This window comes from Ovis aries, chromosome 2, assembly GCF_016772045.2.
Source record: "Ovis aries strain OAR_USU_Benz2616 breed Rambouillet chromosome 2, ARS-UI_Ramb_v3.0, whole genome shotgun sequence".
In the NCBI taxonomy this organism is placed as follows: Eukaryota; Metazoa; Chordata; class Mammalia; order Artiodactyla; family Bovidae; genus Ovis; species Ovis aries.
The window spans coordinates 104,454,751-104,474,155 of NC_056055.1; the positions used below are offsets into that span (position 1 = coordinate 104,454,751).

Genomic DNA, 19,405 nt, shown 5'->3' on the forward strand with positions numbered 1-19,405 from the left:
CAAAGATACACTGTCACCCCAGCCAATCCTCATATCGACTCCGATAGTTGTAATGTCCCCTGTGTAGAGATAAGGGAAACTCTGAGAGGATAGCAGCTTGTCTAAGGCCCTTTAGGGGCTTCCCTGGCGGCTCAGATGGCAAAGAATCTGCCTGCAATGTGGGTGGGCCTGGACTCAATCCCTAGGTTGGGAAAATCCCCTGGAGAAGGAAATGGCAACCCATTCCGTACGCTTGCCTGGAGAATCCCATGGACAGAGGAGCCTGGCGGGCTACAGTCCATGGGGTCACAGAGTCGGACACAACTGAGCGACTTAAGCACAGCACAAGGCCCTTTAGAAAAGTGTGACATCAGGGACTTCCCTGATAAGGCATGGGATGGAAGTTCAACCCCTAGTCAGGAAACTAAGATCCCACATGCCATGGGTCAAATAAGTCCTCTCACCACGACTAGAGAGTAGCCCCCACATACCACAGCTAGAGAAAGTCCTCGAGCAGCAATGAAGAGCCCACACAGCCACAACAGATAAATAAAAATAAAAATGCAACTTGCACGTGGTTGACTTCAAGCATGAATGCCATCACTATTTTTTTACAAAATTGATGTGCGATATTGGAAACAGGATTCGAGGTTAGGTATGTCTGACTCTGGAATCCGCACACAGACCACTTCTTAAATAATGCAGCATAATATAAGCGGAAGGACACCTCTCAGGAGCAGCCAGCCCCTTCATGAACATGTGTAGTGTGTGTGTGCAGTCGTGTCCGACTCTTTGCCATGGACTGTGACCCACTAGACTCCTCTGTCCATGGGGTTCTCCAGGCAAGAATTCTGGAGTGGGTTGCCATTTCCTTCTGCAGGGGATCTTCCTGACCCGGAGACTGAACTCTTGTCTCTTGCATTGGCAGGCAGGTTCTTTACCACTGAGCCGCCAGGGAAGCCATGCGTGAACACAAGAGGAGACCGAATACATCCCCCAAGGCGTCTGACCATCGTCCTTACTGGATGTTGGTGAGGCCTTTGCACCAACTGTGGAGCGTCCACCAGGCAGCCCATGTCGGCAAGTACCTGCTTTCCTCTTGGGATTTCTACAGATCCCTTACATTCCTAAGTTTCTCTCCATACACAACAGGGGAGGCCGTGTCTGCCCAGTTCTGGGGGGAGACATTCTCATCACAGTCTACAGGAATGGCAGCTTCTGGGGTGGCAGCCGTGCACGGCAGCTGTGGCCCCACTGGTCACTCTCTCCACTGACTCAGATGTGGTGGGCACCACTGGTGTTGTGACGAAGCTTGGCCAAAAATTGCTGGGCAGTGATTGAGTGTTTTGCGATAGATAGGGCTCAGTTTAGGGCAGGTGTGCCCATCCTGCTTCCCAGCAGAGAGACGGCCATGGTCCTCCAGTCTCCCAGCAGACGCGGGCGCCCAGGCTCCACCTGCCTCCACACCCTCCTCCAGGACCGGAGCAATCAGGAGGTGGGCAGCAGGTACGGGGCGAGGGGTTGTGGAGGGGGAGCACTGAGTCCATAAGAAGAGCAGATGGAAGACGCGGAGCTAGACCCAGTCCAGGTGACCCAGTGTGCTCTGGGAATCTTTATCCAAGTGCCAGGAAACAAAGGCTTAGCCCTTGTTCAAGGCCAAGGGAGACGAGGTAGCATGTGTTATTCAGGCCCCGCCCTCCCTTCAGCATGGACACCTGGATTCTGTAGAGCAGCTGCTCACAGAGGGCCCTGATCCTGGAGGAGGAAGCCCCATGTCCTGGTATTTCTCCTCCCAGAGTAGCTGGGGCCACAGCCTTGGTGTAGTAAAGAGGTGCCCCACTCAAGGCGTATAACTTCGTCTTGAGGTTCACGACAACTTTTTAAATGAGTTTTCTATTTACTAAAATGTTTCTTCTATTTAATGACAACATGATGATTTTTACCTTCCAGCTACAATTTATTTATTTATTTGTTTATTTTTGACAAGTGATCACAGTTTATATGGGCCTCCCAGGTCACACTAGTGGTAAAGAAACTGCCTGCCGATACAGGAAACGCAAGAGATGCGAGTTCAGTCCCTGGGTCAGGAAGATCCCCTGGAGAAGGGCATGGCAACCGGCTCCAATATTCTTGCCTAGAGAATCCCATGGACAGAGGAGCCCAGCGGGCTACGGTCTATAGGGTCACAAACAGTCGGACATGGCTGAAATGACTTAGCACACACACACACGTAATAGTTTATACAGCTTCACAGCAACTTTACTGTCTGAACATCAGTATTCCTTTTCTGCAGAGGAGAAAACCCAGGGTAGACACAGCAAGTCTAGAAAATGACTGGAGGTCACTTTGGGAACTGAATTAGCACATGATTCACATCCAAACATCAGGCCTGGCCAGCGGTCAGGAAAGCGGTACTGAGGGTGCTTGGTTAGAGCCCATCCAAGTCCATGTACTGAAAGTGTCAAAGAACATAAAGTAAGGTCCGGATCATACAGCTGAGCCAGTAACCTGAGCAAAGACTCGGGCTGGGCACCTCCACCTGTGAGTCTGATCTTTCCATCCTTGGAATGGATAGGGGCCTGTCTGGAGATTTGGGGGCCACATGGAATAAACCAGAGAGAGTGGGAAGGGGGCTGCTGCCTGCTGGGCTGAGTGTGGGGGAGGCTGAGGCCTCTGAACCCAGCCCGTGGTCCGTGCGGGTGGCCCAGGTCAGGGGCCTGAGTGGAGAACTCCGTGGGCCCCTGGACTGCCCAGGGTTTGGGTGACACAGGCCTCAGGGTCTCCCTGAGCACCTTCATGAGTGCCTCCTGTTTCCAAGGGTGCAGCCTGGCAGCCCCTGGTGCAGGGCTTCTGCTCACAGTAACTGTGAAGGGGAAGCTGCTGAGCCTTAAAGAATGCCGGTGTGACAGGCCACCCAGGCACCCCTCCAAGGACGCGTGAAGGGAGGGCTGTGCCCACGTCAGGAAGGGAAGCTCGGTCAAGGAGGCATCTCGAATGAGGCTCATCTCAGAAGCAGAGGGGCCAGAGGAGAAGCCCGTGTGGCTCGGCCTGAGTTCTCAGACCCGCTGTCCATTGTGACATCACTGGAGGGGGTAGCTCTGACCGGGAGGCCTTGACAGCGTCATTTCCCTCAGCTCGGGCCTCTGTCACCTCCAGGCCAACAGCCACACCCTGGGCCATGCTCCTGTGGTCCCTTTTGCTGCTCATGTCCCAGGCCAGGGACGCACACCTCGGTATGTGGACACCTGCCTGGGGGCCTGAATGACTCTGCAAGTGGGCCCTGCTCCCTCCCTTCCATTCTGCCAGGATCCCGAGGGACAAAGGGACAGCTCTTATTGTTCTTTAGTCCCTCAGTCATGTCTGACTCTGCGACCCCCTGGACTGTAGCCCACCAGGCTCCTCTGTCCATGAGATTCTCCAGGCAAGAATACTGGAGTGGGTTGCCATTTCCTTCTCCAGGGGATCTTCCCGATCCAGGGATCAATCCTGAGTCTCCCGCATTGCAGGCAGATTCTTTACCGCTGAGCCACCTGGGAAACCCTAGGAGCAGCTCACAAATAAGTTAATGGCCACTAAGAGACCAGCTCACAAGAGCAGCGGCTTCCGATATCCCACACGCCCCTCCTGGAAACCACTTCCCTTGCTCCTTGTCTTGTGCCAGCCCCAAGTTGCAGCTTGAGAACTCTTAATTAGTTGTGGTATGTGGGAGCTAGTTCCCCGACCAGGGATTGAACCCCAATCCCCCTGAATTGGGAATGCCTGGGAACTCCCAAATGCTTTATCTTATAGTTCTGTAGGACTTCCACGTGGGCCTCACTGGTCTAAGATCAGGGTGTCAGCAGGACTGTGCTTCTACTGGAAGCTTTAGAGGGAGTGTATTAACTGGGGTTTCTGACTTCTAGAGGCCATCAGTATCCCTTGGCTTGTGGCCCCTTCCTTCATCTTCAGCGCCAGCGATATGGCACCTCTCCATGCCTTTCTCCTGTAGTCACATCTCTCTCCTCCTACTGTCCTCCACCACCCTTAGGGGCCAGTGTGACTACAGTGGGCCTACTCAGATTATCCAAGACAATGTCCCCATTTTAAGATCAGATGATTAGCAACTTTCAGTCCACCTTCAAAATCCCCTTTGCCTCATAAAGCAACATATTCATGAGTTCTAAATCATGGTCCATTAGGACATGGACATCTTTTGAGAGGGAGGTATTATTCTGCCAAGCACTACAGGTTGGTCTGGGCAGGTATTCCCTCTGATTTCTCCAGGATGAAAGCAGAAACTAGCACAGTACAGTGACTTGCTTATCTGGAAGGGAGACAGAGCCAACACTTTTGACCATGTCCCAGGCTCTGGGAAACAAATGTGAAGCCTCTGTTGGCTTACTCATGTTTCTAAGGTATTTCACTGGGTCAGCCTCAGTTTCCCCATCTCTAGAATGGGTATAATGATAGCTACTTATGGATCTCCTATAGGTTTTGACAAAGTGTTGCATCTTTTGCCTTCCTTTCTCTCATTCTACCAGAATGTGGTGAAAGACCCATGTTTGCAAGAGGAGCTCAGTATTCCAGAATCACAGGAGGGATAGAGGCTGGGGTGGGTGAGTTTCCATGGCAGGTGAGTGTTCAGGCAAATAATCAACATCTCTGCGGTGGCGCCATCCTCAGCGAGTGGTGGATTATCACGGCGGCTCACTGCTTTTACCCTGAGCAGTTAGTGTAAGTACCAAGTTCATCGCATCTCTTCTGACAGTGCGCGCCCCCGGGGCACCCCACACTCAGCCAAGCCCGATTGCCTAGGGAAGTTCTGGAGTCGCTGCTTCCCGTATCAGACATGAATGACCACCACCTACTGCCTTCCACCCTGGGGATTGGTCTGTCTACCTCTCCTGTGACATTCAAGTCCTTTTAAATGGAAGTTCTCCAAGTTCTGGAGGTCTCAGTTCCTGGGCCATCTGACACCTGATTTTCTTGCCCTGTGTAGAGTTTTCTCTGCATCCCAGGAGACTGGTGGAAAAAACAGAGCATTTAGTGATTACAAATCATGTTCTAAGAAACCATGTGCATTAACTGATTGACTCATATACACCCAGCCTGAGGAAGGCAGAATGAATTGCTCCCTTTTAACTCATTCGATCTTACAACAACCCTAGGGCAGCTAAAATGAACATCTTTATCTTATAGAGAAGGAAGCTGAAGCCCAGTAAGGTTGGGTGATTCACCCAAGGGACACATCTGCTGCCGCTGCTGCTAAGTCGCTTCAGTTGCGTCCGACTCTGTGCGACCCCATAGATGGCAGCCCAGTAGGCTCCCTCGTCCCTGGGATTCTCCAGGAGACAAGAAATAGCGTTTAAATCCCCTTCTAGCATTTGTACTTTTCTGCTCCACCATCTCATGAAAGATGGACGATACATAGAAAGATAAACTTTAACAGGTTAATTAAAACCACAGGGAAAGGTTCACCCTGGGGTAACCAAGGAAACTGGTTGCATCTGCTCTCGTGGGATACTTAGGGATTGGAAAATTCCTGGCCATTCTGCCTGGAAGGAAATTCCTGAAGAATCTTTCTGCTTCATCAGTGGCAGTGTGTCTTGCATGCTAAGTTGCTTCAGTCATATCTGTCTCTTCGTGGCCCTAAGGACAGTAGCCACCAGCCTCCTCTGTCCATGGGATTCTCCAGGCAAGAATACTGAAGTAGGTTGCCATGCCCTCCTGCAGGAGGTCTTCTCAACCCAGGTATCAAACCTGAGTCTCTTTCGTCCCCTGCACTGGCAGATGAGCTCTTTACCACTCGGGCCACGTGGGAAGCCCCATCATTGGCAGGTCTAGATTACAGTCCATTCTTGATTCTTGCATGGGCCTTCTATATATGTGTACAAGAGTTTATTTCTAAGAGAGAAGCGGCAGAATCGTAGGGCTGTACATCTTCAAGTTTATTAGAAGACACCAAATGATTTTTCAAAGTGGTTGTACCAATTTAAATTTCCCCCAGTGGTATATAAGTGTTAAAATCATCACCAATACTTGCTACTTTTTCAGAACTTTTAATTTTCGCTTTTCTGATAGGTAAGACTAGAATCTTGGTGGTCATAATTTGTGTTTTTTTCTTACTACTATTGCTACATTGATATATTCAAGTTGATTGGTATATTTTCTCTCCTGTAATGCCTGTTCGAGTTTGACAGTGTTTTATTTGTAGAATCTCTTTATATATTCTGAATATGTAAATTTGGTCAGTTGTGTATGTTGCAAGCAAACAAACCCTGAGTTATCTAAATTGCTGGTAGACAGGTTGCTGTGATAATCCCGTACCTACCTGAGGGCTAGTTTGTGTGTGCCAGGGTCTGATCTGTGCTAAGTGGTCTTTTGTGGGCTCTTTGGGCAGGTGATTGAGGGGCAAAGCTAGGTCCTGCCTTTGCCCAGTGAGGCAGGACTGTCTCATTCGGGTCTCTGGGACGATGCTGGAGCACCAAGGCGGCTATGGTCCCACACTGGCTCTTTCACCCTCCTTCTCTACCTTTTACAAATGCTCACAACCTCTGAGCAACAGCCCCAGTAGGACAAGTCCAGAAGGCTAGTAGGACCATGTGGGGTTTAGGGTTTAGCCGTAGCAGATTCTGGGCCCCCTGTGACTTTCCTCCCTCTCTGGTTCTCCGCCTCCACCAGGCCCACCGAACTGAGAGTCGTGCTGGGAACCACTAGCCTAACCAGCTCATCCCTGGAGATAAAGGGAGTCACAACCGTCATTCTCCACAAGGACTTTCAAAGAGTTAACATGGACAATGACATTGCTCTGCTGATGCTGGACAGTCCCATCATATTCAACGAGCGGAAAGAACCCCTCTGCCTGCCCACGCAGCCCAGCCTCTCCCAGTGGCACAATTGCTGGGTGGCAGGATGGGGGCAGGTCAAATCTGGTACGTCACAGCTCAGCATCTCCTGGGTGCAGCCAGGCTGAGGGCTGCATCACTGGCATCTGAGGACGGGCCAGTAAACCTAGAGGAGAAGGTGAAAGAGAGAGCGAGCTGAGGAAGGGAGGGGGAGGGGCTTGCCTCAGAGCTAATCCCTGAACACTAGAAACCCAGGGAGGCCTGATCTCAGCCTCTTCCAAGTTACCAAGGAAACACCCCCGCCAACCCCCGCCAAGGCCCAGCGCTGAGATGCCAGGTGTGGGCCATCCCTGGGTGCGGTCCTCCCTTGCGAGCCAGCGCACAACCATTTGTTGGCTTCATTGAATGCAAACCTCCAGCTTGCCAGGGGCTCCCTGCTCTGTCCTCTCTCATCTCCCCGATTCACGCATGCATGCTTTCCACCTGATTCCTTCAGGCATTCAAGACACCTGCCCTGGCCTAGACTTTAGATGGTCCTGGAGTGTTGCCCATCCATTCTTAGAAATGAATCTGTTCTTGTTACTTGTCAATACATTGTCACTTGGCCCAAATAGAAGGAGCTGGACCAGGGTATAAAGGGATTATGAAAGCCCCCACTGAACTATCCCCAAAGAAAACTCAATAACATAGGTGCGGGAAGGGTGGGAACGGCACAGCCGAGCTCAGGCCTGAACAAGGCTACAGGTCCTTGGGGGATGCTCTGCAGCAAGCTGGGGTCCGAAACACGGTAGGAATTTCAGGAATTTAGTGACTGGAGGGTAACTGGTGTTAACACTGATTCAGGACTTCAGACAAGACTCAAAATTTAGAAGTGAGGAAGAGGCAGGTGGGTTCCTGCAAAATTAAAAATATGCAATAAGAATAAGACTTTTGAAATCTCCGTGTGGTTAGAGGATGAGACGGAGACAAATTCAGACAAATTCCTGGAAGCTGGCAGTCCAGGAAGGGCCTTGCCAAACCCTCTGTCGAAGCTGTCAACCGCTGACAGAAAACAACAAATTCTGTAAAGCAATTATCCTTCCACTGAAAAATCATTAAATTAGAAAACAAAAAAGACTCTCAACCAACCTACCCTACCTTTGTCTAGCGCAAACCCAGTTTCAGTGGCACTGTGTCAGAAGTGCCGTGCTCACATAACAGAGAGGGGCAATAGGCAAATATGGCTTGAAGAGGTGGGATTATGTAAGAACTGCTCAACAGCCAGTTCTTTTTTTTTTTTTTTTCCAACAGCCAGTTCTAAGGAGTGAAATCCGTGGGGTTGCTGGAGCCCAGAGGGAAGTCTTCTTGGAGGCAGGAGTAGGATTTTGAATGGGAGGAATGAATAATTTAAATAGATGGGGACTTGTTTGGAAGAGCCTGGGCCGGTGGAATGAGTAAATTGCAAGGGATTACTGGCAGGATGTGGAGAATGAGGTTCTGTGAAAAGGTGAAGAAAGGGTGGCTGGGTGGCTGGTGGGATGCTGGGCGGGACAGCCTGGGGCCCGCGCGCGGCACTGGGGCTGGAGACCAGTGACCGTTCTAATGGGCCTTCTCTGTGGTTCAGGTTTCAACGAGCCTATGGAAACTGAGCTGCTGAAAGCCCCCATGACCATAATGAGTTGGGACAGGTGTTTTAAGGAATTTCCCAAACTTACCAAAAACATGCTGTGTGCTGGATATGAGAATGAGAGCTACGATTCTTGCCAGGTAACTTGGGGGTACCTGGGGTGGCACAGTGCAAAGGCACCCTCTGTCCATGGGAAGCAGACAGTAAGAGTCTGGGAAAAGTGCGGGAATCGGGCTTAGTTGTGAGAAGCGGGACCTGGATTCAGGAATACTTAGTGTCAGGTCCTGTGAGTCAGTAAGCAGCAACCCTGAATAAATATTTCTGGCCTTCTCCAATCCAGGTAGGGCCCCAAGACTTTTTCTATCTCAGACTTGTTTAAAAAAAAAAGGGCGAGGAAGATTTGAGATCCACTTAGCTTCCTCTGTTGCATTGTTTTTTTCTTTCCTTTTTTTGGTCGGTGTCAGATCTCGGTTGTGACACTTGGCTTCTCTCTAGTTGAGGCATGCAAGCTCAGTAGTTGAGACTCCGGATCTTAGTTACCCAACCAGGGATGGAACCCACATCCTCTGCATTGGAAGGTGGATTCTCAACCACTGTACCACCAGGGAAGTCCTGGGTTCTAAACCATTGGTGAGACATGGTTGCTTGACTAAAGGAGCCCTCTATGTCCTAGGCAGGCAGCTGGGTAAACTACCGTAGCATATTGGATGATGTATGCAAGCTTCCACTGAACAAAAGTCTGGCAGCTTAGTTTCTCTTTAATAAAATGGACACAAAATTTAAAAATAGTTTTGACTGATACTAGAAAAGAAACAGAGGAAAACCCCTCATAAACTAACTTCCTCTGGTTGTAAGGATGGGAGAGATTCATCTTGGGAGTGCTCACTTGAGGAGCCCCCTATCTGGTCATTGGTGTGAAACTATAAGTGTGGATGTTAGATGAGCTACAAGTGACGAAAAGGCTGTCTCGTGCAAAGGCTGTGAGGTAGGAAAGAGCGAACTCCAGCAGCAATGGCATCTCTTTTAGAAGGTGTCCCCCCTATGGTGAACGTTGTGAGGACCACAGAGAGAGACGGAACCAGTGTCACACAAGCCTAGTGCTTTTCCCATATCCTGGACAAGTTCAGTTCAGTCTCTCAGTCATGTCCAACTCCTTGCAACTCTATGAATCGCAGCACACCAGGCCTCCCTGTCCATCACCAACTCCTGGAGTTCACTCAGACTCATGTCCATCGAGTCAGTGATGCCATCCAGCCATCTCATCCTCTGTCGTCCCCTTCTCCTCCTGCCCCCAATCCCTCCCAGCATCAGAGTCTTTGCCAGTGAGTCAACTCTTCGCATGAGGTGGCCAAAGTACTGGAGTTTCAGCTTTAGCATCATTCCTTCCAAAGAAATCCCAGGACTGATCTCCTTCAGAATGGACTGGTTGGATCTCCTTGCAGTCCAAGGGACTCTCAAGAGTCTTCTCCAACACCACACTTCAAAAGCATCAATTCTTTGGCGCTCAGCTTTCTTCACAGTCCAACTCTCACATCCATACATGACCACAGGAAAAACCATAGCCTTGACTAGACGGACATTTGTTGGCAAAATAATGTCTCTGCTTTTCAATATGCTATCTACGTTGGTCATAACTTTCCTTCCAAGGAGTAAGAGTCTCTTAATTTCATGGCTGCAGTCACCATCTGCAGTGATTTCAAAACAAAACAAGATAACTGGAACTTCTAGTTCTGGACAAGATGAAGTAGACACAGTTCTCTTGATCCCTCTCTCTAAACACAGCTGAAAGCCCTGGACATTATATTGTGAAACAAAAGTAAAGGCTCTGGAAGGGAAAGAGAAGATGAAATTGGAAACAAATATCCTACTACTTAAGGCATGATACAGCAGTGAATTCCCTGGATTTTCTTTTCGCCTCTTACCTCCCAGCCTGGATCATAGTACATAAGGGCACTGTCTTTCCTAGGACCAGCTAGGGGAAAAAATACCAGTGGTCACAGATACAAACTAACAAAACAAAACAAGAAAGACTTCCTCTCTTTGGAGGAAAAGAAAGGACAACCTAGCAAGGCAGAAACTATTTAACAATAATCCTTCTATCCCAGCAATATACCAGGAAAAACCCCATAGCACTCCTACCCCAGCAAGCAAGGTCTAGCGGACACCCTCGCCCTCCCCACTTCTGCCCACCATGGTGGTGTCACGGGAGGCTGAATGGAAAGGCAGGACTTTACCATCTAGTCTAACGAAGCATCCTCCGTCCCCCTCGGTGTCAGTGGAAGCCACAGGAGGAACTTGGGCTCCCACCCAGTAGCAGTCACACTCCTGCTCCTCCCTTTGGTGTCATTGCTGGCCTGAGTCGGGGGTCTTGACTTCTACCCCAATTTAATGGAAAGGAGTTGGCTTCCCGCACTCCAGTTTCACAAGAAGCCTGTTAAAACAGGTGATTCATATGAGAACCAGAATCCCGTAACCTAATACTCAAGACATTATCTGTAATAGAATAGAGAGTTTCATTAATATCTATGGGTTCCATTTATTAATGCACACAAGATAAGGAAAAATAGAACTAAAAATCTGAGTGAAGAACCTTTTGGGAGGACTTCCCTGGTGGTCCAGCGGCTAAGACTCTGTGCTCTCAATGCAGGGAGCCTGGGTTCAGTCCCTGGTGGGGGAACTAGACCCCACATGCCACAACAGCTAAGAGTTTGTATGCCCAACAAAAAGATCCCTCATGGGGCAATTAAGATCTGAGTAAATACATGTCTAAGAATTAAAAACAAAGCCAAGCAGCTTGTTTTAAAATAGTACTTTTTTTAAAATTGAGAACTATGAATTCCTGGAGTAAATTCAATTAAAACATGAAATGAATCATGTACTTAAATATAAAACTATACACATTTTTTAGGAAAAAATAAATCTTTGGGACATAGAGTAACACCAAAAACATAACTCATGAGAAGAAAAATCGATCAACTGGACCTCATCAAAATTTGAAAAGACCATATTAAGAGGATGAGGAAGGAACTTCCCTGGTGGTCCAGTGGCTAAGACTCCGTGCTCCCAATGCTGGGGGCCTGGGTTCAATCCCTGGTTGGGGAATTAGATCCCACATGCTTCACCTAAGACCTGGTGAAGTCAAATAAAAAAAAAATTTTTTTAAGGGAATGAGGGAGGGGATATATATACACCTATATCTAATTCACTTCATTGTACAGCAGAGACTAAACAACATCATAAAGCAATTATACTCTCTCTCTCTATATATATATATATATATATAAAATAAATTAAAACTAAGAGGATGAAATTACAAGCTATTGATTGGGAGGGAATATTCAACAAAGGAACTATGCTTAGAATGTATAAACTGTTCTCAAACTCAAAAGCAGAAAGACAAACTGTCCAGTGCAAAAATGGGCAAAAGACAAGGACAGACAGTTTGTTGAAGAGGATATACAGATGGCAAATAAAATAGATGTTCAATGTCATTTGTCAAGAAAATGCAAATTGAACTACAATCAGAAAATGCAAATTAAAACTACTACACACCTCAAAATGGCTAAAATTTAAAAAAAAAAGTAGTGGGAGGTGGGAGAGGGGTTCCTAAAAAAATTTTTTTAATAAATAAATATACAAATTGCAGACAGAAAACAAGCAAACAGTAACACCAGATGCTGACAAGATCACAGAGAAACTGGATCATGAATACATTGCTAGGGGTGGGAGTGGGGGGTGGGGCGGAGTTTAAAATAAATCAATCACTCTGAAAACCATTTTGTAGTTTTTAAAAAATTGAAGGTGTTCTTGCCTTATAACCCAGCAAATGCCATTCCTGGGCATTTATTCCAGAGAAATGAAAGCTTGTGTTCACACAAAGAACCATGCAGGAGCGCTTATAGCAGATCCACTCATCACAGACTGAAAACGGAAGCAAGCCTCCTACAAGATGCGAGTAACTGCATGCGCTGTGGTGCATCCGAAACCGGCAATACCACTCAGCTGTGACAAGAAGCAATCTACCACACTATTGATATAGTGACGACACGGATAGAGATCTGTGCTGTGTGCAACAAGCTGACCCCAAAGGTCCCACACTGTGTGATTCCACTTACGTAGCACTCCTGAAATGACAAAATTAAAGAGCGGGAGAATGGGTTAGTGGTTGCCAGGATTTGAGGAGAGTTTAGGGCTGGAAGGAAGTGGAAGTGGAGATGGCCTTAAAAGGGCCGAACGGGGGATCCTCGGGTTGACGGGCGAGTTCTATGCACTGACGGTATCCGTGTTAATACCCCTGATGGTGCTATCGTATTACACATATTTCTGCAAGACAGTCTCTTTGGGAGCAACTTGTAAAGGGTATGTCGGATCCCTCTGAATTGTTTCTTTCACCTGCACATGAATCTACAGTTATACATAAGATAACAAAGAGAAGACAGCTCTCCCCAATTTGCTGCGCTGTGCTATGCCCGGTCATGTCCAACTCTTTCTGACACCATGGACTATAGCCCACCAGGCTCCTCCATCCATGGGATTTTCCCAGGAGGAATACTGGAATAGACTGCCATTTCCCTTGGGGGGATCTTCTTGACTCAGGGATCAAACCTGCATCTCAAGCATCTCCGCAACGAGGATTAAAAGAAACTCTTGGATCCTGGCCATGCCACCGACCTAGGGAGCAGCCAGTTCTTGTTGCAGTAGGAGACAGAGGATTCCAATAGGAATAGGAAAGGGAGAAAACAGCACCCAGCAGAACTGGGAGAAAGTCACAGAGGCTTGAAACAGCATCGTGTGTTCAGGGAACGCTCAGTATTTCAGAAGCCAGAGGTAACGGGGTGAGTGTGGAGAGGTAAGCAGAGCAAGGTCACCAGGGGTGGGCGGCCATGCAGGGAGACTAGGGGTTGACCCAGGCCTCTGCCCCTGCTGCTCACCCAAGAATATGAGACTCGAGCCCCATCAGTATGCACACCTATCTTTTCAATCTCTTTGATTTATCACCATCCGATATTCAAATGGCCAAAGCCAACAATGGCAACACAAGCGTCAAGATGATGTTTTCTGAGGCTACCATCTGGAGTTCAGGACTTTTTGCTTAAATCCATCTCTTATCAAAATGTACTTTAATGAAAGCTTCTAAAATTAACCTTCTATAACTTGAGTGCTATAAATAAATGTGCTATTATCATTTTAAGCTGTTTTTTAAAAAAAAATCATGACGCGAAAAGTTTTCTCTGTTTAGAAAGCTTTCTATTGCTGATAATCAGCTGTTCTGGGCAAGGAAAGTTTTCTGAAATTATATAATATTATCATCACTTAAAACCAGATAAGCCAGACAAGAAAATCCCTTAGGGTTCAAGAATAATTGCCCGTAAAAATAAAATTACACTTTTAAACTTAGCAAACTTGAAAAAAAATGTAATCACACAATGAAGGGAAATTTTAATTGGATTATGAAAACATTGAAATATGTCCAAAGTAACAAGCAAGATTATGCTATCCTTAAAACACAAATTAAAATTGAATCAACTAAATTTTTCGGTTTACCTTTTCCAGCACATTTCCTCTTTGTAATCCCCTATTAATTACACTATTTAAAAATATTCAACTTAAAAAAAATCAGTGAGTGGCACAATGCCGCAAAATATAAAATCAAATAGGTCCCCAGCTAGCTCCACAGCCGTCTGAGAAACAGGCATCACCACGCTGCGCAACTTTTTTGTCCGTCTCCTCAATGCAGAAATGGCATCTTATTCATGGTTGACCAGTGTCTCAAACAGTGCCTGGCATGGAAAATACTCAACAAAAATGTCTGCCAAAGAGATGAGCCTTCCTAAGAAGCTGAAAACTGCCTGTAATATCACAGTAATCTTAGCAGAAGGGACATCCGAGAGAGACCGTGGTGGACAGTGGTTAAGAGCTGGCAGCCATCTGGGCTGACAGGCAATGTGGTCACGGGGCTGCCAAGCTGAGTTGGAGGTCAACCTGAGCTATTGGGTTGGCCAAAGAATTTGTTCGGCTTTTCCTGTAAGCTATTATGAACGAACATTTTGACCACCCCAAAACTCTCTTTAAAGATTTTTTTTTTAAATTTTTTGAGCAGTTTGAGGGGCATAGCAAAATTGAGAGGAAGGTATAGAGATTTTCCATAAACCCCCTGCCCCTCCCCACATGCATCATCTCCCCTGTTATCAGCATCCCCATCAGAGTGGCGCCTGTGTTATAACTGATGAACCTACATCACAATCACCCAAAGCCCATTGTTTGTGTTAGCTTCATTCTTGGTATTGCCCAGCCTGTGATTAAACATATAACGACATGCCTCATAATGGATGGCACCACACAGAGTATTTTCACCATCCTGGGCTACTTGCCAGGGAGTTATGAGCCCATCATCACCCATGATACTTGCAGAAAAGTCTTATTTCACTCCGTAGAGCCTTAGACCTTTACAGACAGAAAGACATCTAAAAAAAAAATGTTTAATTGCGTCTGTTTCACAGATGAGAAAACGTGGTTATTTTAATCATCAGTCATACTCTTCACTATCTGAATGGATCCGAAGCAGTGTAATAATTTCACAGCTCTTTCACACGTATTCAGTAATTTCATTCTCTCCAACTACCCTGTAAAATGGGTGTGGGAAAGTCTCCCTCTCTCTGAGAAAATAGAAATTTCAGAATTTAAGTGATTTGCCTCAGGTAGTGGGGCCAGGCTGGAAGGTCATGTGCTGCTCGCCCAAAACAGACAGGAGTGATCCTGTGATGTAATTAACATGGCGATGAACTTAGGAGGTTCTGTGGTCAGTATGTTTGTAACCAGACCAGTCTCTGGCTACCAGCCTTAGTCTCAAAACAAAGTTCCTACTACGTGGACTGTCATTAGTCCTGGGTCCTTGCTGGCTGAGGCCAGATCCTCCTCTGAGATAATCCTTCCTGCCTTTCCTAGAGAAAGAGAAAAAGATTAAAGGCTCTATGCATGAAAGAACAAGAATTTACAGATGTCCCTCTGGAGTTCCAGCAGTCTAAGAAAGGACTCTCTGCTTCCTAAATACACAAGTAGTATTCGTAATGTGTGCATGGGAAGTCATTTGAGTCGTGTCCAACTCTGTGTGACCCTGTGGACTCTAGCCCTCCAGGCTCCTCTTGTCCATGGGATTCTCCAGGCAAGAATACTGGAGTGGGTTGCCATGCCCTCCTCCAGGGGAATCTTTCCAACCCAGGGATTGAACCCAAGTCTCTTATGTATCCTGCATTGGCAGGCAGGTTCTTTACCACTGAGGCCACCTGGGAACCCTAGTGGTAAATGGCCCATATTTGTAATACATAAGGCGAAAATAATAAATACTAATATATTTCTAGGGCATTTACTACATAGAATTTACCCTATGCCGAGTGATTTATAGATTTTTAAAATTTCACTGCCAGCACTCTTGGGAAATGCTTGGTACTATCTCCATTATAACAATGCAGAAACAGGCTTAGAAGTTACGTTTCCAAGCATAGTCCTCTCCCAGCTATGTAAGGAAATAATCAGAGCATATTAAATAGGTTTTTAAATAATATTTATATACCATCATAACATGAAGAAAAATTATTAAAAACAGCACTTATGGAAGGAGCTGTTTGAGTGGAAATCCTATTGATTTGGTTCTCATCCCATGACCTTGAACTAGAACTCAAAGAAAAGCATGCACTGGAACTTCCCGGGGGGTCCAGCGGTTACAACTCTGCACTTCCACTGCAGTACACATGAGCCTTGTACATCACGTCCAGGAAGTCTGATCCTCTTCCTCCCCGTTAAGAGTTCATATAAGATCTCATTCATTCCAGTCCCCTGTTCATGATCATGGAATAGGAGGCCATCCCTCTGGCAAGAAAGGAAGACAGTTTGAACGATTGTAGCCACCAACCCACCACCCGCGTCGGAGGGAAAGAACATGTGCTTGGCATCAGGAAGGCTTGGTTCCAACTTTGGCCCCAGCACCATGTAACTCTGAGTAAGCCTTTCATCCTCCTTAAGCTTCATTTTCCCTGTATTAATATGGACAAAAGGAAGCCATATCCATGTGAGGGACACGGTGCAGACTGGATACATATTTTCTATATAAATAGATAATTCTCTGAGTCATAGGCCCATGTGATTCCACCCTGGAGGAGCCACGCATTCAAAAAAGCTTAGCTCACATGCCCCTGCAAACACCCACACCACAGGATTAAAAAGAGACATACTTCACCCTCACGCCTCTGGAAGAACATCAAAGGAGACCCAGTTCCTATCCACAGCCCCAACCGCAGCCTGTTTTCCTTCCTTCCCTTCTGTCCAGCATTTCTGATTTAAGACCTGTGAAACGGGTCCCTACTCGTCCTCAGCATGGGCGACACATCCTCCGTGTTCCGGCTCCCCGTCTCGGTGTCGCACGAGGAACGGAGCTCATCTCTCGCCAGCCCTCCCCACCGCCACCCTCCCCAGTCCCGTCCCAGTCACTGCCTGAACTCTGCAGACCGCAGCTCGTGGAGGTGGGCCGGTCACCGCCTGAACTCTGCAGACCGCAGTTCGTGGAGGTGGGCCGAGCAGGGCGCCTGGCCCACCCCCACCGGCCGCAGCCATGAAGCCAGGACGGGGGCGTGGGTGCTGACTAGCAGTGACTTGATTTCGCTTGGTGGCTCGAGTCCGGAGGTTCACAAACTCTCTTCCATGAGTGAGCCGTGCTGTGCCTTAGACGGACAGCCGAGAGCAGGGCTCACTGCTGATCTGTGTTCTCTGTCCGCAGGGCGACAGCGGGGGGCCTCTAGCCTGTACCCAAGAATCTGGCAAGAAGTGGTACCACGTGGGCATCATCAGCTGGGGAAGGTCCTGTGGCCTGAAGAACACTCCAGGAATATACACCTTGTTAGAAAACTACCACTCCTGGATTAAGGAGGTGACTGAGTTAGAGGGAAGGCCCTTTGGTGCCGAGCAAATGGTAGAGACTTCCAAACAAAAGGCAAAGGGCTCTCGTGCCTCGGAATTCCCGAAGCCAGGCAGCCCCACACTCTGGCTGCTCCCCTGCCTTCTGCCCTATGTGACGTTCTAAGCTATTTTTCTACTAATAATAAAACAGATGCTATTCTTTAATCGAGGAGGATGTGTGAATATGAGCCACCGGCAGGGGAACTGACTACAGGTTAGAGGCTAAGAGCTTAGAACTGAGGCTGCAGACAGTAGAACCGGAAGTCAGGCGGGCTGGAGAGTTTAAGGACTGGTTTTGAGTCCTTGGAGTAGTCATGACTCTTTTCATTGCAGATGAGTTACCAAGCTCAAACCATCTAAAGCCAGAAAGGGCTGCTTATAGGTGTGCATAACAGGGAAAAAAAAAAGACAAAATGGAAAAACAAGAGTGGTGTGTTGGTTGCCTTCAGGTTTATGGCTGGACCCAGGAGCTCAGCAGATGTTGACTGGGACTGTTTCTCCAAAAGGGCTTCCAAGAAATGGGCCCAACGGCCACTAGTACCTTCAGTTTGTATCCCACCAGCTTAGCAGCTCCCAAAGAGAGAGCCATGTTGCTGAAAATTCCGGCAAAACGCCTTGGTCTCCCTCACTTGATACAGAGGCCCAGGCCCACTGCCGCTCCAATAGCTGAGGCACATTCCTAGGCCAGGCCTGAGTCACATGCCCACAGGAGCCAGCCAAGGGCCAGCCACCCAGAACAGCGTGCCCCGATAGTGAGTACGGGTGGTGCCCCCGCCCCACAGAAATCAGGGTGCTGGGGACACGTCAGTGGGACTGGACACTGGAGATGGCCCTGGATACTGGACCTTCTGGCTGGCCAACCTCCTGGACGCTCAGGGGCGCCTGAAGGAATAACATCCAGAGACCGTTGCTTTCAGACCACTGGAGGAGCAGGGTTAGAGTGGGCCAAGGGAGATCTGGCAAGTGCTTTCTCTCGCAATCTCTTTCTGCAGAAGTATCAGCCATGCTGTACGTCAGGGAAAAGCCCGAGATTCCCTACAAAGCTCTTCTACTGTATCTCGAGTCAGAGCCCAGGGCACCCAGTGGGGACCGAAGCCAGAGGGAAGAGGCAGAAAAGGCAGCGCCGGACTGTCCAGCCTTGTCTTGAGAGGCAAGGATACCGGAGTGCCTTGCCGATTTCCTCCTCTGGGGGATCTTCCGGACTCGGGGATCGAACCCTCATCTCAGCAGGTGGATTCTTTACCAACTGAGCCACCTGGAAAGCCCTTTTCACCCTAACCTGGGCAACTACTTCATTTTGGATGCAAGGGAGGAGAGGGAGAGGGTGACCGGCGGAGCAGGGCAGGCGGGCGGAGAAGGAGGTGGGGTGGACGAGGGGTGGGGTGGACAGGGGTGTGGGGGGCAAAGGATCTGTGTTTCCTGCCATCTCTGCTGTCCATCATCCCCTCCTGGAGGGGAAATCAGTATTCCTCCCTCTTGTCCTCTCCCCAAATGTTCTGTATTTAGAAAAGAAAGAGCAAACCCTGACAAATGCGTATTGTTTTCCAACTAAAAATGCCACATCCGCTTCCACCCCCACACAGATGTCAGCCCCTCTTCCTGGCTGCCCGGGTGTTGGTGTCGCCGGCCCGGGCACTCTGCCACCGCCCCTGGCATTGCCCGCTGTGAGCGCAGATGGAGCCCACGAACTGGACGGCTGGCCTCCCCTTGAGGTCGCCTGGTTTCCTGAGAAACAGATTTTCTGCAGTTTCTTGCACGAGGAGCATTTCCAACTCAAAACTCTTCTGGCCTCCTCTCCCACACCCCTCCCTGCCACACACACACACCTCACGTGTTTGGAAAGTGCCCGCTCAGTGTCTTAGCCGTGTTCAACCCTTTGCGACCCCATGGACTGTAGCCCACCAGGCTCCTCTGTCCATGGGATTCTCCAGGCAAGAACACTGGAGTGGGCTGCCATTTCCTTCTCCAGGGGATCTTCCCCACCCAGGGATCGAACCTGTGTCTCCTGCATTGGCAGGTAGATTCCTTACCACTGGGCCACCTGGGA

At 48.4% G+C, this 19,405-nt stretch overlaps 1 protein-coding gene across 1 annotated transcript; it reads left to right on the top strand.

The window, feature by feature from the left end:
* Positions 1–4,705: 4,705 nt before the first annotated feature.
* Positions 4,706–17,523, top strand: PRSS55 (serine protease 55). Its single transcript, XM_027963950.3, has 3 exons — positions 4,706–6,890; positions 8,407–8,549; positions 17,180–17,523. The coding sequence occupies exons 1-3, from the start codon at positions 6,749–6,751 to the stop codon at positions 17,480–17,482; spliced, it is 588 nt and encodes a 195-aa protein (XP_027819751.3). The 5' UTR covers positions 4,706–6,748; the 3' UTR covers positions 17,483–17,523.
* Positions 17,524–19,405: the final 1,882 nt, after the last annotated feature.

Coding starts and splice junctions, on each gene's coding strand:
- PRSS55 (XM_027963950.3), top strand. CDS start 6,749: ATGGACAATGACATTGCTCTGCTGATGCTGGACAGTCCCATCATATTC. Junction 6,891..8,406: donor ATGGGGGCAGGTCAAATCTG/GTACGTCACAGC, acceptor TCTGTGGTTCAG/GTTTCAACGAGCCTATGGAA. Junction 8,550..17,179: donor AGAGCTACGATTCTTGCCAG/GTAACTTGGGGG, acceptor CTCTGTCCGCAG/GGCGACAGCGGGGGGCCTCT.